General features: G+C 52.8%; 5 protein-coding genes across 5 annotated transcripts; 3 read left to right on the top strand and 2 right to left on the bottom strand.

Annotated features, from left to right (window-relative positions):
- Nucleotides 1-358: 358 nt before the first annotated feature.
- J7T55_009768 (uncharacterized protein) lies at nt 359-1,045 on the bottom strand (the record flags this gene model as incomplete). The annotated part of the gene is made up of 2 exons (XM_053143717.1): nt 359-711; nt 775-1,045. The coding sequence occupies 2 exons, from the start codon at nt 1,043-1,045 to the stop codon at nt 359-361; spliced, it is 624 nt and encodes a 207-aa protein (XP_052993287.1).
- A 2,433-nt stretch (nt 1,046-3,478) lies between these two features.
- J7T55_009767 (2-methylcitrate dehydratase) lies at nt 3,479-4,906 on the top strand (the record flags this gene model as incomplete). Its single annotated transcript, XM_053143716.1, has 1 exon — nt 3,479-4,906. One exon carries the CDS (start codon nt 3,479-3,481, stop codon nt 4,904-4,906), a length of 1,428 nt encoding a protein of 475 aa, XP_052993286.1.
- A 198-nt stretch (nt 4,907-5,104) lies between these two features.
- J7T55_009766 (uncharacterized protein) lies at nt 5,105-5,745 on the bottom strand (the record flags this gene model as incomplete). The annotated part of the gene is made up of 2 exons (XM_053143715.1): nt 5,105-5,117; nt 5,360-5,745. 2 exons carry the CDS (start codon nt 5,743-5,745, stop codon nt 5,105-5,107), a joined length of 399 nt encoding a protein of 132 aa, XP_052993285.1.
- A 1,582-nt stretch (nt 5,746-7,327) lies between these two features.
- J7T55_009765 (uncharacterized protein) lies at nt 7,328-8,093 on the top strand (the record flags this gene model as incomplete). Its single annotated transcript, XM_053143714.1, has 4 exons — nt 7,328-7,440; nt 7,512-7,668; nt 7,730-7,845; nt 7,907-8,093. 4 exons carry the CDS (start codon nt 7,328-7,330, stop codon nt 8,091-8,093), a joined length of 573 nt encoding a protein of 190 aa, XP_052993284.1.
- A 1,216-nt stretch (nt 8,094-9,309) lies between these two features.
- On the top strand, nt 9,310-11,499 carry J7T55_009764 (tyrosinase precursor; the record flags this gene model as incomplete). The annotated part of the gene is made up of 5 exons (XM_053143713.1): nt 9,310-9,520; nt 9,586-9,716; nt 9,763-9,857; nt 9,933-11,247; nt 11,314-11,499. 5 exons carry the CDS (start codon nt 9,310-9,312, stop codon nt 11,497-11,499), a joined length of 1,938 nt encoding a protein of 645 aa, XP_052993283.1.
- Nucleotides 11,500-24,410: the final 12,911 nt, after the last annotated feature.

Here is a 24,410-nt window from a genome sequence, read left to right as displayed (position 1 = left end):
AATTTCTGGCAGCGATTGATTGACTACCTGGCAAATGTACCACTTATTTAGATTAGCCGAGACGTTTCTGGTAACAACGCTCCTCTTGAATCACGTACAATTCTGTCAACATACAATTCTGTTACTGAGAAAGTTCAAACTTGATGTCGATAAATAATTTGGTCTTAGAAGGGACAAATCAAAGTCGAACAGGGCATTTCAGCTAAGCAGATAGGACAGAGCTCTTTCTTGCGCGTACATCGCTCATAATGTTTTCCAGTGGTTGCAAGGAGCTGCCAGTGAAGAAGTTTAATATTAAGTGTGTGCTCCTAGTATATTGTTGTGCAGGTCATGTCCAAAGCATTGTTTGGACCTCCTACTAAGGGGCTGTTGGTGTGACGGTGGTCGTGGTGAGAGTAGCACAGTTCTGTCCCGTCTCATCGACTGTCAGCTGGGCAGCACCGTCATGGCCACTCTGGCAAGCTCCACCCGTCGCAACCAGCTGGCTCTTAGCCTCATCGAAGCTAACCAGTTCAATGCCGCTGGCGGCACAATCCTCAGCCCGGAAGGTAGTGCCGTTGAAGCCAACGCAAGCCTGCACTCCAACCAGGTCAGGCCTGAATCCGGCGGTGAATGACCTCTGGACAAGAAGCACATTGGCTCCGTTGAGTGTGGAGGGGGTTATCTGTCGGTCGGCGGCCTCATTGACGCAAGCCGCATCGACGATTTCACCTGGCGGGAAATGTCAGCTAGTGTCCATGAGATTCTGGTAGATATTCGGCATGGTCTACTCACCATTGTTGCGGAAGGTCAGGCACTCATTCCCGGGAACGCCACCATCTTCTTTGAAAACCAAAGTGGAGGCTCCCCTTTGGACAGCTCCAGTCGCCGCAGTGTTCGCTGAGCCCGCGGCCGCGCCGGCGGCCGCTCCTGTGGCCGCCCCTGTAGCGGCTCCAGCACCAACAGCTGCACCTGCGGCGGCACCCTTTTTGCCCTTCTTCCGGGCTTGCAGACTCGCTGCGGACGCCGTTGCGGCAAAGAGAGTGACGATGTAGGCGAACCTCATTTTGATAGAAAGTGAGAGGCGGATTAAAACTGTGGAAAGTGAGGGAGTGGCGTTTAGACGGTAGCGAGAGAATCGAAACGTGAAATATTAAAACAAATCCAACGACCGGCGGTAGAGAATGAAGAGAGGCGTTCAACGAGAATGTGCTGCTGTCACATCGAGAATCGCACAAGATCGTGTGCCCTTAGCCCGATGTATTTATGTGCTGATGTGCTCGCATGCCATCTAACCTTGAAGCTATCGCCAAGCCGCCGCCTGAACACTAGCAGTTTGACATTACCGCTGCAGGGGTCTGTGTGACATTCGAGGGATGAGACGGGACGAGTCATCGTAAACATCTGCAATAACTACTTTAAGGAGACGAGGCTTGTATTCCAAGCGCGCCAACGGCTAGTCCGCGTAAAACGGGCAAGTTCATTCGAGCAATGTTTAAGGTTATTTCGAAGCGAAAAGGGCGCCTCAGGGGTTCGGCGTCTCACAACCCTGGCCTGTTCCAGAGTTCGTCTCATTCGTCTCAACGTAGACCTCGGACCCCAGTGATCCCCACATTGATGAGCAACGGGATTTTGCCGATCTCCAGTCCTGCGGCTCAAAATCGCTCGAATTAAGCTTCTTTGCCCGGTTTGATGGCCTTTGAGCCTCACCGAGCCCGGCTGCTACGCTCGAGTGATTTTCCACCAACAACGTAGATCTTCCAGGATGTAGATCTGGAGATTGAAGGGCCAGTGTCCTGGGACAGCTGCATGTCACCCGAACCCTTGGTAATCCTTTTACTAGTGGAAATTCCATGCCCGGCTAACCAATACTGGCTGCCAACAACGAAGACCCGAGTCCCGGCTGTTACTACTGGATCGATCCAAGTTCCTCTCGCATTGTATGAACTTTGTTGTCATGCCTTGCTTTATATTTAATTGCTACTTATGCCACTCAATTACGTTCTCTGTTCCTGCATTCCTCTTATTTACATGCTGTTTCCTTTTCCTGGTCTGCACATCAATGTCAATCTTTGCCCCCCCCCCCTTCATTTTGTCGTGTCAGGTTGCGCATTTGCCCTATACTAAGGCAACAAACTTGATGGTACTACATTACAATGCATCTGATTTCAGAAGAAGCCATATCAGAAGATACAGGCTTGAGCCCGGAAGTCGGTTTTACGGCCACAGAATCTATCTAGAGTGAGTAGGGAAAACAAAAAGGTGGGGTAAAGAAAAAGAAAATGATATCTATGTGGTAAATAAGCCTAAGATATCATCTAACAGGAATGAATCCCTGTGAAGAACAGCCTCTTGTAGTATAGCCTCCTGTGGCATAACCTCATGTGAGAAATGTTCCTGTTATATACCCTTCTAAAGAAGGAAGTACCCAAGCCACAGGGGATTCCCTCATGACTTATTGCGATTTTTGAGTCTGTGGCGGTGTTGTCCTAATAGTGTATGTAATCAGCGCCAAAAGTGTCAAACCCGTGTGGTGCATGGTGGAAGGGTCAGCGCATTCTTTTGTAAATGATCATGTTTCCGAAGCCTTCATTTCTTACGCAGTCGTGAAGATGTCAACTCATGATGACGTTGAAACTTGCATGAATGGGTTTCGTTAGGCTTATAGTCAATAGTCCTGATTTATACTGGCGACAAAGACTGGAGACTCTCAGTGCCCAGCTAAGACAGTCAAAAGGAATCGCCCCATCCGTAATAAGTATTTCACCGCGTATATCGATGACAGCCATCTAGATTTGATTTCAAGAGCCATTTATTCGTGGAACAATAGGCCAAGACATGATATAGCCTCCTTGGAATAGTCTCCTTGTTTGGATGATATCGGGCATTGACATCGTGGTCTTCGACAGTTGGATAGCTTGTTCGTAATCGAAACGACTAGCTCACACTCTCGTGGGTCGATCCAAGACTCTCCCAGTGAACCTGCATTCAAAGCTCCGTTACTCACCCATTCAGACGGTGGTAGAAAAGCAGCTCTCGTGGATATGAGGTTTATGTTCTCTAACAAGTTTCAACGGTTCTATGGCTTTTTGGTTCGATTCTTGACACTTTAGGTGTCAATGATAGAATCGACGTTTCCAGCAGACATGAAAGATTGTAATAAATTTACGGACGTTTCCACCCACTATGCCAAAATCAAGATGATGGTCATCAGTTGCTTTGCACTAATTCGTCATTATTCACAGCACAGGAGCATCCATCCTTGGTTTCGGGGCCGCCTCGGCGGACTATCCCCAACTTCCACAACCCCTCTCCTAGAGAACCGCATCGCTTGTGAATAGGCTATATGTCCTCCGCGTAAAGTTAAGGCTAGTCCTGGTTGCACAAGTATCCGGCTATTAATTGCCGTGAACCCTCAAAGTGGGGATAAACTCGCTGCGAGTTTCTGCGCAACGCGACAACTGGACTGTGTCTATCACTCTAAGTTCAAATCATAAAAATGGCCTCGCAACAAGTATCAGAGCCTTTTGCCCAAGAAAATGGGGGTGCGGCATCTCACACGCGCTCTCCGACCAAAGCATTCGCGCACTTCGCGTCAACTACCGAGCCCTCGTCCGTCCCGTACGAGGTCGCCGAAACTCTGAAGAAGCTGGTCCTCGATTACATCGGCGTATCCTTGGGGGCAGTCAGCTACGCAGACTCGACGCCAGCATTTTTTGCCGCGCTCAAAAAGCTAAGCATCGGAGAGTCTGGGAGATCGACGATCTTCGGCCGTGGTTCCACCTTCACCCAGTCGACCGCTTCGCTCCTCAATGGAGCCTTGTCTCACTCCCTCGACTTCGATGATACGTATGCACCGGGCACTCTGCACATAGGCGTGACGGTCATCACCGCCGCCCTCGCACAAGCCGAGACCATGCCCGACCTTGCATCGGGCCATCTGCTCGCCGCCCTCGCCGTCGGCTATGAGACTGTCTGCAGGATCTCCAAGGCGATCGGCATGGGCGGCTACCCAAAGGGCTTCCATAACACTTCGACGTGCGGCATCTTCGGCGCCGTGGCGGCAATCTCCAACCTCCGGGGCCTCTCCGCCGGGGCGGTCGAGAACGCATTCGGGCTGGCATTGTCGAAGACCGCGGGCAGCATGCAGTATCTCGAGAACGGAGCCTGGAATAAGCGGCTTCATGCTGGCTTCGCGGCTGCGGATGCCTTGCTGTGCGTCAATTTGGCAGACGCCGGCGTTGTTGGAGCTGCCGAGGCTATCGAGGGAAAAGATGGCTTCCTTAATTCTTACGCCCAGGGCGCGGATCTGAATGCCCTCGCCGTGCAGGATCTGGGGAAGAGGTGGGAGCTGGTTGAGACTGCTATCAAGCCATTTCCAGCTTGCAGAATGACTCACGGGCAGATTGAGATGGCGGCGGAGATTGGGCGTGTTGCGAGAAGTGAGGGCAAGAAAGTTGCCAAGATAGTTGTCGGTCTGCCCAAGCCGTGCTGGGAAATTGTTGGTGCGCCGGTCCCAAACAAGATCCATCCAAAGACAGTCGTCGATGCTCAGTTCAGCAGCTACTACCAGACTGCCACTTCGTACCTCTACGGTCTTGACCTGGGATGGGCCGTGTATGAGAAGAGAGACGATCCTACCGTGCGAGATTTATCCAGTAAGATCATCGCCGAGGTTGACGAATCATTGAAATCATTCGAAAGCAAGCTTCAGGTTGAATGGGCGGATGGCACCGAGGTCAGCAAATCCTGTATGCTTCCTCTTGGGGAGAGAGAGAGGCCCATTGATTGGGAAGGCGTGAAAGCAAAGTTCCAGAGACTTTATGCACCGGTCTATGGTGAAGAGACAGCTGAGGAGGTTGCAGCGCTGGTGAAGAACCTGGAGAATGTTGATGTGAAGCATTTGATGGGGATACTTGGTAAGTAGGGGGGTAATGGTGTGGTAAATGTAGGCTCTCTGCTCAACAATATGTGAAGATACCTAGGTAGATTGTCTTGGAGGAATAATTGGCATTTGCACGTTCGCGTTGTTGTCTTGATGCAACCCTATTTTGCTTATCCTCAACAACCTCCACACACGTTCCATCATCCGCTGGGGGTAAGTCCATTATCCCAACACTGCCCTTCAGACGGGTCCCCTGTGAAATGATCATACTGAATAGCACCAATAAACTCACACTTTTCCCCCTTCTTAAAGTTAACCCCATGACAAAACCAATACTCGTCCGCTTGTCTTTTATTCTTCATCTTGGCTTTGTCAAAAGATCCCATACAAGCCCCCATACACGCCGAAAAGCTTCCATTTGCTTCGTTCACCAATCTAGTTTGATTCGCAATCTGCGGCACACAAGTTGCCCCGCAAATCGCCGTCCCGCCGTACCAACCCGCGTTCGCCGTTGCGCTGCCGTCGTCCCACTCGTAGTGGTCACATTGGCACAGCTTGTCTACCTCTACATCGTACCAGGGGGTGAGCGAGCCTGGTATGTAGCAAGTAGGCGTAGGCTGCGGGGAAGACGTGCGTGTGGCCGAGATGGAGGCGCTGCGAGTGCCACTTCTTCGCGCTTGGCGGCGGCCTTCTTTGGCAGCGTATTGTAGACCGCGAGGTCCCGGCCGGTCGTTATGAATGCTATTCCCGCGAGGATTATGTGAGGGGTTGCGGTAGTCGATGGGCTTGTCGTTGCTATTGAGGTTGGCGAGACCAATGATAGTCAGGAGTAGACATATGGCCAGTAGCCCTATACCGGGAGAGCCTCGAATGGGAAACATGGCTCTGAAGGAATCAATGACGATGGGTGTAGACCAAAAGTTGAATAACAAGGAGTCTTTAATACAAGAGGTATGCAGAGTGATTTCTATGGCATTGCCTCAAAGCGATGCTGGTGAGGGTCGAGACGCAGCGGCAGACGGACCAGCAGCAGCAGAAGCAGAAGACTTCACATCCAGCAGAAGGCTTTGCAAAATGCTATTATGCCAAAAAAAAATGTCCTCGCTGTACATTGAGTAGATCTCTCGAAACTCTTGAATGCTGGAGAAGAGCCGCAGTCTGATTTATAGGCATCAAAGTACTGGCACAGCCTCAAGCGGCTCCCCACATATACCTGAATCCTTCGACAACAGACAGCAAGGCTACTTCGCTCCCTGTCCTATCAATGAACCTGAACACATGCATAAGTGGCATGTCGCTCAAGCAATTGGAGCCATTCGGTCGAAATGGCCGGTTTGGTGCGTACTATTACCCTCGCTTAGTCTTATCGCTTGGCCGCTAAAGGAAGTATGTATTACGCCAAGGCTCAATCAAAGAATCACCCCTTAACAACGCAGTAATTTGGTGCAGTCTAGACTTAGCAGTCAACACTTAAACCTGTTGGGGGATGGCGCGTAAGCTGTGTGATGGGGCCAAATCACAGACCCACCCATTGAAGCTTGAAAATGTCGGGATTCTTATCGATCGTTGACTCGCCCGAAGACTCGGTCACATATTCCGTACTCCGTACTTGACTATATAGTAGGTACGAGACTAGGACAAGCCCATTGACGAGAGTGGGACACACATATATCGTCGAAACCAAAAGACACACCTCCACCTTCATAATCGCTTTCATCAGAACCCTCATTCCAAAAAGCAAAACACACATAGTTTTCACTTACCGTATCCATGCTCGATCTAGGACCTCGAGATATGCTGTCACTTTGTAGTCGATGACGAGCTACTCAAGTGGAGGTACTCTGGCAATGTAGAATCGGTGTTCGAAATGTGTCTTTTCACGGTGGGGGCGCTTCTCTTTGAGGGTTCTCTTTGCATCGTTTCGCATATTCCAGTAATCTCATTCGTGGTCTTTCCATTGCTTCCCGATGGATGAGCCGGATTCATTGCAAGTCCAAACAAATTCCTTGTGTGGTGGGCCCACAACATTGTAATAGCTTTGGTTGTTGAAAGTTGCTCTTCAAGAATAACTCAATAGTTTCATATTGATTCTATTTTGTGTATGGCCTCTACGACAATTGACTTCGGATAGTCCGGCAGCTTAAAGTTGACGGGTCCAGACCTAAAGAGCTATGAATAGAAACAGGGCTGAGTGGATGCCAAGGAACATCTATGCCTGTGGCGCGATTCACTCAATCTGAATAGTGGCACACCGTTCAGGGGTAATAGAGTTTCGGCTACGCCCGATCTCAGGCACGCATTTAACATAAAGGGAACATGTGAAGAAGCCTGCATTGCAGTATTATTTGCAGCTCTATCTATCATTCGGATTTATCCAACTATCAACGACTTCGATCAATACTGTCTTTAAAATCCCACTTGTCGATCTAATTTCTACTTCGCCGTCCATCCGCATTCTTCATAATGCTCGCCACAACACTCATTCTTGCCACAGCACAGCTGGCCGCCGCGATAAATTTTGCAGACTACGATCCACAACCTGGGCTTCCGGCGGAGGTGAAGCCATTTCTTGAGGCGTGAGTCCTTTCTTGTGTTTCTATGTTCGCACCGTAATGGTGACCTTGCAATTACTGACTTGTAAGCGTAGCCTCGTCAACGCAGCTGAGGACGGCAGTGTCACAACTGGCTATACTGACTACTTCCCTGCCGATGGTATGCAGACAACTGAGTCTATCCACTGCGTCGGTGCCGCAGGTATTCAGAAATGCAAGGATGCATTCCTTGTCAATGGCAGAGAGCTTGTAGTAAGTTTTTGCATCCTGGATATAAAAGGGATCGTCATAAAGCTAACACTCAAAAACCTAGCACTTCCCAAACAAGACATTTGTTGCATCCAACAATGAGACCGCCACAACATATGAATCATGGGGCCGCATGGAGCAGACCTATCCGGCGCCTATAAGCAACTGCTCTCAGCTTTAGTAAGGACCCACGCCGCAGTCCGCAGATATGTTGTCCTATTTCTAACCGTGGCATGTATAGCTACCAAACTCAGTACACGGTCCTGAAGACCAACAAGACCGTAGATGCTCTCCCGAACCTGACACCTGAGCCCCAACAACAGGTATACTGGTACCATGACCTTGTTGTGAGCCCTTTTGCTTTGGTCTCGGACATTCCATGCGACAGCCAAAAGACAGCTAAGAGGGCCCTGCCGTTCAAGGGGTAAATTTCTGAGTGCAGCATGATTGATTTATCAGCGGTTATTAGATGAATTCTGTCGTCACAGGGCTTAGATTAGACAAAGCCAGAAGCCTGATAGATAAAAGTAACGATGAGCACTATTTCTGCCAACTTGGTATATGCTGTGGGAGGCTGGCAACACGCCACTCAGTGCCACAGCTAAGTCATGGGCATCTTCCTAGTTCACAACGTGCCACTAATTTTATCGCGCCTTTGCTCCCGGTTGTCGCTCACTACTCACTTCCTGATGGTGAAATCAAGGGGTCAATCGCTCGAACTGTCCGTCCATAAGGCCTTGATATGTTTCTCCAAGTCTAACCCCTTGAAATTACATTTTGATCATTTTTCTTGGACAATGCCTCAACCAGCAAGTTGTGGATGCTAAACTCTGCTAGTTATCTTCTTGTCCTGTTAAGCCACTCACTTCTCGCGCAACCAAACCTGTCGTGCCCCGAGATCAGAAAATCGGGCGCTTCCTTCAGCAGGATCGAGGACCCTTTATTGGCAGTAAGAGCAAGGACATTATCGTTGCCCCCTGCGGATATCCCTGGGCCTTCCCTTGGCTGTGACACGATTTATGTAGTACACATGATTCACTGCATTGCCACAGGAGGGGTAGATGCTATCCACGAATGTCTGTTGAGCGCCACTGTCGGGGCGGGAGGTTGGGCCAGACAAAGGGATGTCGACCTGGCAAAGCAACCGCCGGCTTTGTCTCAGGCCATTGCACCCAATCTCTGCCGCGTGTTCGATGATAAAGAGCTTTTCGGCTGTCGCCAGCTCAGCTCCATTTTCTCCAGGTGGTGAAGTCCCTAGGTCTCTACAAGTTGATGTCCCCTTGCCTTGGCCTGCCTGCAATGTAGATCTGACATCTCGACAATAACCGCCGGACCTTAGAAATAAATTAGCGTCTTCGGTCCTGAGTCATATGATCGTAAGATCTACTTGAGACAAAGAAAGACGGTGAGACTCTCGGACATGCAAATCAGCCACAGTGTAAGACGAGCATTCCTGTTGTGTTCAGCGAATGATGTAAACCTCAGCCGCGGCTGAATATCAAAGAAATTATGTGAGATCTCAGTATAGTTGGAAACCATAAAATCTCTTGCTTGATACAATTCTCTGTGGGTTGAAAGCTGCACTGTTTCTACTCCTACAACAGATAAAGTCTTTCCTTGAGAGACAGCGGGCATCAAATAGTTATGGCTCCCGTCATATCCTCACCAACTCCCATCATCGGTGTTAGGACCGCTGGGGGAAAGCCTGCCCAACGCCTTCCGATCGAGTTGTTTCGCACTCAGCACGAGTTTGCATTTGCTCTCTATGTCCAGGCCCTTGCTGCTTGGCAGAAGAATGGCAACGAGAAGTATGACCAAGACAATGCTAACGGCACAAGTTACTTCCAAGTCGCAGGTAAATTAATTCATGTCGAATGGAGACTCTGACAGCCGGTCATGCCGCTGAAAAGACTTCTGCAGGCGTTCACGGAGTCCCCTATGTCCCTTGGCAGAAAGACCCAACTGCAGAGGCAGCCACGAACGTTGGATACTGCACTCATCGCAGCGTTCTCTTCATCCCATGGCACCGACCATACTTGATGCTCTATGAGGTACATGAAGCGTTCTCATAGCAAGCAATTTAGCTGACCTGTACAGCAAATCATATTTGCCTACGCCTTGGAGATTGCTGCAAAGGCGCCTGGCTCCGTTGGTGACGAGTACATGGCGGCACTTTCTGACGTCCGATTACCGTAGGTCTTTTCCATACGATGCATGTTCACGCTTTATTTTGGTTCTTTCTGGTCATTTCTGACTTTTCCACGCAGTTATTGGGATTGGGCCTCCGATCCTCACCTTCCAGCGGTGACTATGTCCCCAGACATCACGCTTACGGTTCCAGGGACCAAGCCCGGAACAAAGGAGAGTCTTCATCTGTCACATAACCCTCTGTATTCGTACCAATTCACTTCCAAGTGGGCAACCGACACCATTCAGAAGGAAATGGGCTGGGCTTCCACTGCTGTGTGGGCAGAGTCCAAGCGTTGCCCTGACGCCAACGGAAAGAGCCACCAGGAAATCGCGGATGCTCAGCTTGCCAAAGTCGCGAAGTCATTCAAGTCTTCTACGTTCGACGCCATCACACACGTCACCAACTTTGACCAGTTCACTACTCAGGCCTGGAGACCCAAACAGCCGGTGAAGGCCTACAGTTCGGTTGAGGGCATGCACAATACCATACATGACTACACTGGCACCAACGATTCTGTGGACCAGAACAAGCAGTACGGTAACATGTCAGATGTGCAGGCCAGCTCCTTCGACCCAATCTTCTGGCTCCATCATGTCAACTGCGACCGTCTCACGGCCATCTGGCAGGCCATGAATCCCAACTGCACCATTGACGAGTTCCCATCTCTGACAGATCGATTCGTCAAACGATCGGGATCGGTGGAGGGTGGCACGTCGAACCTCGAGCCGTGGCACAAGAGCTCGGCGCACTCCATGGCCGACTATTACGTCGCCAATGACACCAAGGAGCTCATCAGCACGTTTGATGCCGGATACTACTACCCGGAAACGCCCTTGGATCTTCTTAAGAAGTCAGACCAGATGAAGGCATATGCCACGCAGCAGGTCTACAAGCTCTACGCTCCCCCTTCCCTTGCGCCTCCATCACAGAAGCTTGCAAACGTGGCTACTATAAACGCCAAGTCTACTAATGGGGCTCCTGCAAGCGGCAAACAGAGCGACAGCCTCCGTCCCATTAACAGCCGCCATCAGGAGTCCGCTGCAGACCACAATGGGAGCAGCGCCAACCACAACACCAACCACTGGCAAGTCTTCTTGCGTGTGAAAAACTTTGCCCTCACAGGAACCTGGGGTATTCACATCTTCCTGGGCGAGCTGCCCGCCTCGACTGCCGACTGGCTCCTGTCGGACAGTCGTGTCGGGACGGTCACCATGCTATCAAACCGTTCGAGGCAGAACTGTGCGAACTGCGTATCGCAGGCCGAGAGCGGTATTCTGGTTACAGGCTCGGTGCCGCTGAATGAGGAGTTAGAGGAGAGAGGACTGAATGTTGGTGACATCGCGGCCGTCGTCGCGTATCTGAAGGAGAACCTGTCGTGGAGGGTGGTCAAGGTAAGCCTCTGGAATACGACGACCGCGAAACCCGGAGCGTAAAAGTGTTAATTGCTTTCATTTTAGGACACCCAAGATGTCCCTATTACCGATGACTTTGCCCTCACTGTTGGTGTCTCCGCCCAGCCTGTGTCAGTTCCAGGGTCCAATGCTGAACTTCCAACTTGGGGTCATTGCGAAGTGTTTCCGGAGGCTACAGCAGGCAAGGTCGGAGGATTGACAGAACAGAATCGCGGTGAGCTGAATCTATAGAACCTCACTAAAGGGTAGCTCGCAGAGCCGGAGATGATGAGGTGTCCGCGCCTGATGAAGGCAATATCGCGAATTTGTCAGCTGTGACAAATAGTTATGGCAGAATGATTCACAACGTTTTCTTTTGTTCACAAGATAGTTAAGTTATGATACTGGAGACGAGAATTATCCAAATTGAACGATTTTGATGACTTGCGTGTCTCCGAAAAAATGAAGTACTGAGTTGGTGCAGCCGACGCCCAATATTTTCACAGCAATGGAGCGATGATTAGGCCTTGTTGCTGATCAAAAATTCGTGATGTCGTTGAACCTCTTCGACAAACGTCAAAAGCAAGGTTTGCAAGCTTTTTTCTACATGGACTGACTCAAAGTATGAGCACATGTATCTTGTGTACATGTCTCAATTTGTACAATTCAATTGACCATAAGGTCTCCCCGAGCCTCTGGATTTGTTCTATCTGGATATGCAGGTTGGTCCAAATCATAGTCGTGGCGCTGCCTATATGCCCTCTACTCAAGTCGTTCAAATTGTACTCGCCGCTCAGTTCTTGACTATGTCGTCGTTGCCAGGTGAACGTTTTTGTGTTCTATACAAATCATCGGGCGGCCGCCTTCCCGGACTTGGCGTGGGCGGATATTACTCATGTCAGAAGTTTGAAGATATGTCACAATCTGTGCGGGCTGACCCGCGATACATCTATTTTGATTCGCTCACGTTCTCATGCAGTGGTTTTGAAATGCGATGCAAAAAGTCCGAGGCTCGTATAATGAAGGAAGCTTCTGCTTGTATCCTCTTTTGGCTTGTCACCTGTCTCTGTCAATCCACACGCGCAAAGAGTTTCCTCGCATGCAGAGGTCTCCACTCGTTTCTTAGCTATACTGAGGAAAGTGGAGTGAAATGGACGACTTCTGAACATGAAAGGGCGCAAAGGTGGGATAGAGGCTGCACTTCGAGGGAGACCTCAAACCCCGACCAAGGCCCTTCACACAATTCACCAAGACCCAAGCAAGGGTGGCAAATATCAAGCCCTTAAGCCACATGAACCGCCTCGACTAAACATGAAACGCAGCCGCTCTCATGACGTGGCCTTGGGTGGTAAAGATGCCCTCCAAGATTGCGTATGTTTTCGAATGATGGTAGCACGAGATGGACGAGACATTGGTTTCTAAAACGTCTCTGGGACGAAAACACCTGGGACATCTCGGGACCGAGTGAACAGCCATCCACGATGATGCTTGAAATTCGTCGTCCTACAGCTGAACCACAAGCGCAGCCGGTCAAGATGATCGACTCAAGATGGTGGGTGTCTTTCTCGCGGAGCTTATTCATGCTGGTGACGAATAGGAACCCATCCGACAGCCCGGGCGGACGTGGGCATGGGGCTTGGTGGCTGAATGGCTTTTTGTGTCTTCAAAATGGATGGTTGTATCTTGGTTTGAAAATACGGTACCATAGACCCAGGTTACTGTACCCACTTTGAGATGAGTGACTGGGCAAACAATTACGCAGGCCACCCACGCGACATGCCTTTCTGACAGTGTCGATCCCGGCTCACAAAATGTTGGCGCTCCGATCAGTCAGACTCCAAAACGCCAACGCCCACACACATGACCACGCCACGCTCCCAACGCAGACTAGTGGCCGTTCCGGACAGGAGAAGGAAATAGATAGTGCAGGGTAAGAAAACAAGCTACGCCCGTCTCAGAGGCTAGCGGCTCGCAGGGCGGCAGACTGTGCGTCTCCCGTCCGAACCGCAGACATGGACGGGGATTGTTTTCATGCTCTTTTTAGAGTTCAACACTTGTTCTTGATTGTTCGGAAGCGAGAACAGGTGAATACTCGGGTGAGGCGGGCTGGTCTCGCGACAGCTGGTCACCGGCGCCTCGACAAAAGAGTCTATGATGAAACAGTGATGAGAGCGTGACCGGGAAGTCCGGTCTATGAACGGCGGCGCGCGGCTAGAAGTCCATGATCAGTGCAACAGAAATGCCAGTCGGGCCACATAGACCGAGCACTTCCAAGACGTGATGTGATAGTGGGATATGTAGGTCCCACAACCAGCTGGATTAGGTTCAGCGGGCCCATGGCTAACGTAGCCTCCTGGTGTGCTTGGGTATAAAGGGCCGAGAGGGACTAGTCCCGTGTGTGCTGGCGGCATTGACTGGCTGACCTGGTGATGGGAGCATCGTGGGCGGGATAACCTGGCCATTGCTTCCGTCTGCGGAACGCGGCGCGACAACGCTTGCGTTCACGGCTCGTTACGTGCAGCTGCCAGGCCGACGAACAGCTGTTTAAACCGTCGAGGATATCCCCGGTCGGCCGTGGTTAGATTGCGATCTGAGTCGCGGTAGTTCGGATCATGAGAGGATTCGCTGGCGTTGGCGAAGTGAAGCGCCCAAGGGATAGCCCTGGGGCCGCTTGCGCACTGCAGCCAAGTGGTGACCCGACCCGTATAGCCCTATTGTCTCAATTCTGCAGGAGACAAAATTTCCTCTTGCCGAGACATAGCAGACGGGACGTTTCAAGGCCGCATAATTATTTCGAGATACGGAAGCTCCGACGATTGGATGTTGACCACTATGTTCATCACATATTCACATATGGAACATATTTGGATGAACTCGGATCACACCACTCAGAAACCAGTCCAAGAGGGTTAAAAGAAACGGCACCGCAAGTGTATTTACACCGAGTATGCACGGACGCCGAGAAAAGCATTCGCCTATGGTCACGCAAGGCTGAAAGCTGGTTCCCACTGCAACCCCTGGGCCAAACTAGGCAACCAACTAGGGGAGGCCAGAGGTGATAAAACCGGATTTCACACCGCGAGGTGCCCAATGACTGAGCAGATCCCCGTATATGCTTGACCTTTTGACAAATACGCAACAAAAGCGGGAGAGGGTGGATTGAGCCCAGGCAGTTGACTTGAGTAAAAGGAGGCTGGGCGGAACGCCGTATTTCACAAACATACCCACACACACACACGCACATGTGCGCGCGCACTCCTACTCAGGCGGATGGAGTCCCACCCGACTTGGTGACTCACTCGCATCCTCGAAGGTCTCAAAGGCTGCGATTTCAGCGGACGAATGACGTCTACTTGAGAGTAACGAAGGGCCACGGGGACGATCCCGTGGCCGTCTGGATGTGGAGGTGGTGTGGAGCCGCGAGGTATCGACGGGAGTTGAGGGTGTGCAGGGAAAGCTGAAGGTACGTGTATGTACCTACTCGACACGTAACATGAGAGGAACATGAATGAATAAAGAGAAAGAGCATGAAAGAGAGAGCCCTCGGCGACCAGCCCCAGTCTCTGCGCAGACTTTAGCGCCCGAGGAGCCCGATGCAAACACTTTGTAAACCCCCAAGGAAGCCCAATCAGATAACCGGTGTAAGTGTAACTGGGTAAGGGGAGTCAAATGCCGGTTTCTAAGAATATGTTTGGCCATGTATCTAGACCGGTCGTTGGGTGGCCGCACAGGCATGGCAGCAAGCAGCATGCGCCGTTACTCTACCCCCTCCGGCGGTGGCGATCTCCCATCTTTGTTCTCGCGGAAGAAGCAATATGCGTCAATGTCGTGCTACACGATCGCAATCTTGATCTCCTGTCTCTGATATACAAGTCACCCGTTGAATCCGAGTCAAGTGTTCCGCTGTGGGTTTTCCCGCTCGTGCCTAAGTGAGCCGTCGTCCCGTCCCTCCTTCTTGGGGCAAACAAACAGCATGAATCGAAAGAAGGGCACAGTCGCGACTTCGGAGGCCGCCCAGGGAACAGCGGGGCACACGGTGAAGCGCATGCACGGGAAAGGTCATGAGACTTGGATTTGCGGGCGCGGATGAAGATCTGGGCATCATCAAGGTTGGCGGGTGTGGATAGTCGATGATAAACTCGAAGAAGATATACCACCTATACACTACTGTCTTGTTCATACTCACCGGGCGCTAACCCATTATTCGCAATTAGCAGAAACAGTAGCCCCCCCTTCGCGATCAAAGTACCGCGGGAATAAAAAAGCTTATCACCAGATATTATCGCCTGCGGAACGCGCGCCATAGCCAAGGTCGTTGTCGTCAAAACAGGCTCTCAGCCACCCGGGACGTGCTGTGGCCGAGCGCATCGCGTCCTTTTCTAAAAATTCCCCGAGACAGCGCTTGTCAATCATCTCCAAAGAGAGACAAGAGCAGGCCGGCGATCCTGGCCAAGGAATCTGGGGGGGAAATGGGAAAACGTGCTCCTGGCTGGGAGAGGCTTACAGATAACGGAACTTGGTCGACTAAGTATTTGGATTTATCGGACACCACTGTACAAGCGCTGACAAGCCCCCTTCATCACGTCGGACCCGAATCAAGCCACTCCTCATCCGCTCCGGAGGCTCTAGAGCTCTTGGAAAGGAACTAGAAAAGGGTAGTCTCCTTTCCGCTCTAGGGGAGTTGGGGGGGGGGGGGCGCAAGCATAGACTATTCTAATGCGGATAGGCTCTTGGAGCACAAAGTGCGGGAGGGAATGACTAAGTAATGGGGTCATGAGGCTACGCGGAATGCACGTTGACGTATACCACGAAACGGTTGTACCACCCTTACGAGAGATAGGAGGGGTGGAACTAGAGCATTAGGTCCAAGCCCCGGCCTGTAAATTGTAGCGGTAGCACTCGAAGCTATGCATACCTAGACAGACGGAGGTGGGGAGGGCGGCAGGAGGCCGATTCGCAGACGTCAGGTTTCTAGGCTGTATAAGGGACGGCACAGACAGGAAGAGAGAGATAGAGAGGAAAGGTGGGAGGCGAGACAGACGGAAACAAGAAACAAGGCAAGGAGCCGGAGGCCCGGACTTGCTAACTGGACGACTGCAAGTCTGGCAGATCAGGACGCATGTCTCGCATGCCTCCCCTACCCTAACTACCCTCCTTTTTAGCCCATGCACGATAGGGTCGCCTAGATGGTGTGGCCCGTGTACGGATATCAGGTTGTCTCGAGATGGGAAAAGAGGCGGGTTTTGAGGAAGGGCGGAGGGTGGGTGGCAGCAGGAGGTGTACATTAGAAACCATGCGATTTGTCCATCCGATGGATGCATCAAGGGACCACCTGCACATCTGCACCCTCAAAGATCCTCCACTTCTCCTCCGCGGCCGAGTCGCCACAGTATGGAGCCCTCGGTAAGGCGCATTTACAGAGCTGGGGCTTGATCCAACGAGGGACTCCAAAGTTGCTTTACTCACGACGCGGCCCGCCTACGAACCCTGTCGATTTATGGGGCAAAGCCCCAAATGGAAATTGATGAGGTCTGTGAAGGCGGCGCGGCGCAGCGCAGCGTAGCAAGGGGCGAATCAGGCGTGCAGGAAGGCGCCGGTGCCGCGAACGCTGCGAACTCCTGCATGCATGCGATGAGGGAGGCGAAGCAACATGTTCATTACGAGGAATCGATACGTCTGGCTGGGGGACGTTTTGCACGTTTACTGTCTGTCCTCCCCCAAATTGTGGAGATCGTTTGTTACTGCCGGAACCCTAGGTTGGGAGGGTAGCAGTCGTAACATGCCTGGCTACCACGCCCCTCGAGGTCTGGTTAGAGAGCAGCCGGCGCGTCTGGAAACAGGCTGGTGACCTGCGCTGGTGGTCGGCACAGAGACAGGGGCAGATAGTGGCGATGCCGGGTTTCGACGGCATATCATCATGGACCGTGAGGCTAAGACTGGCTCAGAGCGTTCGTTGAGATGCGCAGGTGGTGAAGGTGATGATGGCAAAAGGGGTAAAAAGGGGTGGCGGTCGGTGGTGATGGTGGTGGTGGTTGTAGTGGTGGTGTTGGTTGTTGATGGTGGATGCATGGGCAGCAGCACCGGAGAGTCGACGGACAGTGAAGGTCCAAGAGTGCAGTTGAATTTGAAGGTGGTCAATGCGTTTCTGGGGGAAGCACGGGCGGGTGTGAGTGGGCGAGGGGACGGAAGATCACCGACGGCGACAGACAAGGGGGCGGCAGCAGGGCACCGTGTATCACCGTGCAAGCTGGGTACGATATCATGGGGGTGGGGGTCTAGAGCGGCCATGGTGTGCCAGACAATAAGTCGAACGGGCGAGTCAGGTAGGACAGCGAGAGACACTGATGCAAAAGCCTGGCTGAGAGGGGACTCAGAAGGGAATGGCCTGGGAGGTTGGTGGGTGTTTGGCTGTTTGGGTGTGCACTCCGTCTTGGAGGTGCATCAGCTTGCATGTGGGACTTGCGTGGAGGCTGACAAGACGATCCCGAGCGTTCCAGAGTCCAGCTGCTGTTGCGACTGCTGAGCATGGCGACTGACTGACTAACTGACTGACTGATGACGATCCTTGCTGAGCTCAGCCGGAAGGAAGCACACGGCGTGGGCTGCGTGGGCTGCGTGGGCGAGATACCCCAACGAGGCCTCTGATATACCCAGTCCGTTCTGATATAGGATCCGGAAGGGGTGTGCTGCACTCTGGGGAACCCAGACCTCTGGGGGAGGACGTCTGGATGTCATCAACCCCAACGGTGATGCGTCGGTGCCAGGAGAAAAAGCAAATTGGGTTTCGAGCCCAATGCCGGGATTCAGGGCACGACTCATCGGTTTCCGTCCCCGGCTGGCAAGTTCTGATATCGACAACGATGCTGGATGTTGGACATTGTCGGGATTAACTCCTGGCAAGGCGAGTGGATAAGATCAAAAGGCGAGGCGCACTCGAGCCCGTGGTTCAGACGGAGGCACGACGTCTCATCGACTCTGGGGGGTGGTGGGCTCGGCATTCCCATTCGGGGCCCACGCCGCACGATATGGCACCTCTCCTCGTCCCATTGCTGGAATGTAACCCTGGGAAGGCGACAAGAGGCACGGGAGTTGCATGAAGCAGAGGTGATCGCCGATTAGTCTCCGCCCACCCATGCAAAGGCAAGCAGCCCTCCTGGCCCTCGTCCGTCCGAAGAAGACGGGGGCGTTCTGACAGGAGCAGGACCGCGCCGCTCCCTGACGAAAGGATCGTGATAAAATAGAGCTTTTGCCAGGAATGGCACTGTCACGGATGTCTCGCGCAAACAAGGAACAAGCGTTGGCGGAGTTCATGCGTTGCCCGCACTCAATTAGACTTGATAATATCCATCGTAGGCGCGCAAGCCGCGACAAAATGTCCCCAAAACTCCGACATTCTCCCGCTGACGTCGTTCGTGTTTGTCCTGTGTGTATCGTGTCAGCGTGTATGCCATACTGTATCCGCGCCCTGCTGTCCTGGGCTGGGCTGGGCCTCGCAGTTCTGGAATGGACAGTTCCAGCGCCCACAGCCGCCGTTAGTCGATCGTATCTCAGGCCCAGGGGTGGCCCTTGTCTCGGCGATCTCTGGTTCGGTACTCCACTATGATCGAGCTGGGCTCCGCTCCTGTCAATCTGTGGGTGGTGATGGCTCTTAGTTACTGGCATCTGCGTCTGCTTCGGGTGATCTGTCGTGGGAGACACATGCAGGCGACAGCGAGTACGCGGCCAAGCGAGGTCGGACGACGTTTAAAGGCATGGGCATCGTGGGCCCACCGTTACACACAAGAGACGAGTCTGCGCCGCTTACAGCATCGGGCAAAAAGTTCCCGAGGTTGCATGGGACGAGCTTGAGGCTGGACGACCTGACGCGTGCTGTGCTGCATCAAGGGAGCGCCCGAGGACAAGTCAGGTGCCACGGCAGCAGGAAAGAGGCGCCAGTCCAGTCAGGAAGAAGCGGGCCTGCGTGAGGTCTGACTGGTGGCCCAGAGACAGTCCGTCAGAGGCCCGGGCCCAGGTGGCAAGGCTGAGGAGCAGCAGTAGTAGCAGCAGCAGCAGCAGCAAGCAAGCAGCCCGGATGGCTGCAGCTGAGACAGCGGGGGCAGCGATGCGGACTGCAACTGGATCGCCGTAAGGCGTGTCGGCACGTCGGCAGGTTGGCCAACATCGCGATTCCAAAGATTATCATCACAATATTGACGACGCCTTCGGACTCACGCAACGCCATCTTCGCACAATCACGTCTGTTGTGATGGACGCCGCGAGGTGGACGCGGAGACATGGCGTCCCGTGTCGTGGTGGAGGTCAGCCACAATTCACCTACTATAGTACACCCTATTCCCCATTCCGTCAGATAAGAATCAGGCGCACCCTCCTCGGATACAACTTCCCCATGATCGCAACTTCTGACCTCGCAGGCTCCTTGGGGCTTGGCCTGTCCCTCTTTCCCTCTTCCTCTGGCCCGTCCGCTTTCAGTAATCACCCCGAGACTATGAGGCAAGCTGAACAAAAACTGGCTGTATCTGGGTATGGTTGGCCTGTCAGCCAGGCCATCTTGCAGTCTAGAATCGAGGTTTAATGATCCTTCTGTGTCTCGTCAATCGGGCTCTGGTGGTGTCGTCGTAAATGGCTTGAGATACAAACATGCACGCGTTTCAGGGGGCGAATTCTTCCGGAATTTGGGGGGGGGGGAGGGTTTGTTGACGACTGGGGGAAACGTGTGCTTGTGGCGGTGATGCATGTGAACGGGGGCAGCAGGTCCTTCGGCTCCGGCTTTTCGTCACCATGATGGAATCGGTCGAGACGAGCACCTCTGGATGGTAACCTGAGAATAGGTCCAGTCCAATGTTTGGAACTAACGGCGTTTGATAGCTATTTGGGAGGTTAATCCCACGTCGATTATCGAACGACAGGGTCAGGATGGGAGAGAAAATGAGGGGACACTCTGGAGGCCAGAAAGAGAGGATCAGCAGTCGTTATTCCCGCTCTCCGCCCCTCGGCCGAGTGTGTCTTGTCACCGACACCTGTACGCGGCCTGCAGCTCCTTCGTGACGACAGACGCGGCTTCTCTGCTGCCGTCCAACCTCGCGCTGGTTGGACTGATGAGACGGACGAGCAGCGAAAGACATGCAGCCTGCAGTTTCAGTCCTCGCGCCTCAATGCTGCACGGGATGAAGAGTGCAGCGGGCCAGCGGTTCTGCAGATCGGATCTCGCGACGATATCAACAAGCCCCCACCGAGGAGGCATCGTCAAGAGCGCCTTAGCATCGCTGTTATTGATATCGCGACGGCTTGTCTCTGGGCAGGCAGTGGATGAACTCTAAGTCACATCGTCCCGAGTCATAGTTTCCAAGCCGAGAGTATCCTATCTCTTTGCTTTTTCCCGAATCGAGTCTACCATTCGGGATGTTGCATGGCGCCCTTGTTTTTTTTCCCTTTGGACGATGTACCACCACAACTTCACCCCCACGTTTGCTGCTTGGTGCCCAGCATGCCCAGCGATTATTTTTACCGGCGCGGAGTGCGTGCAGCTCTGTGACAAAACGTAAACGAGACCAGAAACTTAGGGCGCCTTTTACCCCGGATTGTTGGTGAATCCCGTCCTTGCCAGCCTGGGAATCCTGAATGAACTTCTTCTTGGCGGCATATTCGATGAGCCGTGGATGGTGGACGATAACCTCGAGTTGGGGTAAATGGGGGCATGTGTCAAGCCGAGAATTGCACCTAGTGTAAGGCCCACTTCGGAAGTCTACCGATTGATTGCCGTTCGTGTCAGCGTGTGTATGTATCAGTCAGTTGGACGAGAGTGTGCGTTGGTGCTATGTGGCCATGTGTTCCAAGCTGTTGTCAAACAGGAGCCTGGCTGGGCTCTGGATGCTCTAGAGGGACAAGGGACACTGGCACAACAGCGGACTGCCAGATCCAGAGGTGATACAGTAACATGCCTAGTGCAGCTGCATCTCTCTGCATGCTTTCTGTGTCCTTGTGTGCCGCGCCTATATGCGCCTGCATGCATGCATGTATGTCTGTCTGCAGATCGAAGACACGCGGGAACGAGTTGAGACCAAGCCCCAACTACGACCGCCACAGACCCAACACATTGGAATTCCCGCCTGTCAATTCCACGGAACTAATTGACTTCAACAAGACCTGATCACGTAGACCTAGACCAAACATACACACACCGCCCTCTCTCTCTGTCTCTCCCCCCTTCCCGCCTTGTTGGCATCGGAATCGAAGGCTCCTCGCTGGCACCGGAATCGAAGGCCTCTAGCGGCAGCCCTAGAACGCCTGGTAATCACTAGACAGATGACAAAAAATGCATCTTACTCATATAGGATTCACCAGCGTAAGCCTCACAAGGGCCTTGTTATTAGCAATTTACATATGATGCGTTGGAGGTTGGGGGAACGGCGGTTGAGAGGAGAAAGAGGAGGCAAATTACTGTACAATGTACACACAATCTGCCTCTGCCTGCCCGGCCGAGAACCCCTTGGTCGCCAACCTGCCTCACCAACCTGCAGCTGTCCCGATGAGGAAATGTGAGTGACCAGGGAACCCTGGGCTGGGACTGGACAGGGCCTGGCTGGCCAAGAGATGCTGGCGCATATCTATCATCAAGGCCCGCCGTCCGCTCTCCACTCCCCACTAGCAGCATCATTGATCGACCCATGGTCTTCTTGAGCGACGCCTTGGTGAGGTTACCGAAGAAGACCGTAGATCGTACACACACGTATTATAGCAGGCAATGACCCTGGGCCATGACGAGGCGTACGGCTCACGGACTTGACACTGACACCACTCCTACCATGCAGTAGGAACAAGCTGGGCATCTCAACTTCAGGACTGTGGCCCAGACTGGTTGCCAAACAGCCTTGGGGCCTGCGGAGAATCAACTTGGAGGTCCTACAGGGCACTCCAGGGCTCGTATTGGCGTCGTGTAAGCCAACCAACCGACAGCAGCCTGGCCCCTTTGGATGTACTGTAGGTACCCATGTGCCTGATCTGAGTATTGTCACCGCCACCGGTTTTGTTCTGTCTTGCAATGTCTCGAGATTCCGTGGTCACGCCGACCCATCCCGGCACTGTCTTCTCGTGTGGACGGCAGCGAGGTCACTGAGGGACAGCATTAGATGTCTATGACGGGTAAATGATTATGTATACTTCGTAGCGGGTACATGGCAGTACGCCTCGCCCAGGGCGGGTCGTCAGCTGCCCAAGTTGCTCGAGATCTGGACAAGGAAACAAATCATGTACACTCCCCATCCACATGCACGAGACACTTACCGTGCGAGACCCCCACACACCACCTCCATCAACCATCTCCACCACAGCCAACACCCTGTTCGCGGACCGGCCAGGTTCCCTGACTGACTGATGAGCAGCAGCAGGCCGCGCTCCGCCGCGCGGTTCTGCTTGGGATCAAAGACCACCAGCCCCAGAACTAAACGCAGAGAGAAAGGTACAAAGACAGACACAGACACAGACACAGAGATCCTGGGAGCTATTTGTCGGAAAGGTTTATATTCACAAGGGACCGGACGAGTCAAGCAGCTTTCCATGCGCCCTACCTCTTCCCGACATTGACACTGACACTCGATCTATCCCATTTCTCGGCCCTCCTCGTTGCCTGCCGGGAGATTCTTCTCTTACATGAGTGTTGCCATCTATCACCCATTCATCCATCACCTTCCCTGGATCACGGTCCAAGAGCAACGATCACCCTGTCGCGTCCCGGGCACTCTGTTACGCTAAGTCCCTGGGATCTTGCAGATAATTGCACTTGATCACACACACGCACGCACACACACACTCACACTCACACTCACACACACTCTCACAACTCCCGAGCGGGACGGACAGAAGCCACAGACAGGCAGGCTGGCTGGCAGGCAGGCAAGATAATTTGACAGGAACCGTTTGAAGCCGCACCCCTTGAAGACCCCCCGGACAGTCGAGTGGGAGGGAGGTGCAAGTGTGAATCAGTAGGGTGTGGAAGGGTTGGGTTTAAAAAAAGGGGGGGCAAGAGAGGCAAGAAAGTGTGTGAAGCCGGGGTTTGGAGGAGCAAAGTACAGTAGCAGCAACAAGAAGAGGCGGCGCACTGCGTATGCACGCATGCAGGGTGGCAGACCAAGAGCATCGCATCCGCATCCCCCTAAATAAGCTGCAGATCGCCCACCCTTACGACACCGACATCTCTGGTCCTGGACTTCAAGGTGGAACTGCACTCTTTCATCCGTGTTTTGCCGGCTGGGACCCATCGAGTCGGTTGATATCATTGAACCTCACTTCACCCAGTGCACTCAGACTCACCTCACCCACGATCACCTGTTCACCCATCCTGCTACCTCTTGAGGAGTTCCTGCAGTCAGCTGTTGGGCTCTTAGTGATCGCGTGGCCTAGCTGTGTGTAAGTAAGTGTTTCCTTTTTTATTTATATTCTTTACCCCAAAAAGGCAGCCTGTCAGTCGGGAAACTTTATTATTCTGCCAACGGTTCCATGGTGACGAACCGCCAGACCCGACACCAAGGAGGAGCCGTGCGTCTCCCGCCGAACCAAGACGGCCACGGCCAATCCCCCTCCCCCTGGTCTCCACTATAACTGACGGCCATTTCCACCCCCCAGATCCAAGCTGTCGGCACGCCGCTGGTCCGAGCTGGGAAAGCTGGACTCGACATTGGTGAGACGAGCGAGAGTCGCGGAATTCTCAGAAGGGGAAAGGGATCCCAAAAAAAGGAAGAGAGAGAAAAAGAAACAAAGACCACCCAGAGGCAGCCAAGGCAGAAGAAGAAAAAGAAGCACAGTGGAATTCCTCCCGGGAAAACCATACTAAACCAAAGCAGCAAAACATAATAACGGCAAAAAAACAAAAGAAGGGGAAACACATATTCGGAACAGCCAACCATCTCCCTCCCTATCTGGATTTCGAGGTCACCATTTGCCCCCTTCTGGACGCCGATCTGCTGCTCAGCTCATCCTGCAACGCCAACCAACCCGAATTGGTGCAACAGGACCCAACGGAGAGGAGAAAGAAGCAGCACTACTGAGAGAGAGATAGAGAAAGAGAGAGATTGGGAGAGCGTGAGAGGGAGAAGAGATATCGCCATCTTGGTCTTCTCCACTTGGTCGATTCCCCGAGCTGGACCACAACCACAACCACTGGCCACGAT

This window comes from Diaporthe amygdali (assembly GCF_026229845.1).
Source record: "Diaporthe amygdali strain CAA958 chromosome Unknown NODE_15_length_991109_cov_64_707514, whole genome shotgun sequence".
NCBI lineage: Eukaryota > Fungi > Ascomycota > Sordariomycetes > Diaporthales > Diaporthaceae > Diaporthe > Diaporthe amygdali.
Note: the sequence above shows the minus strand (reverse complement) of the source record. Positions and strands in the feature narration are given on the sequence as shown.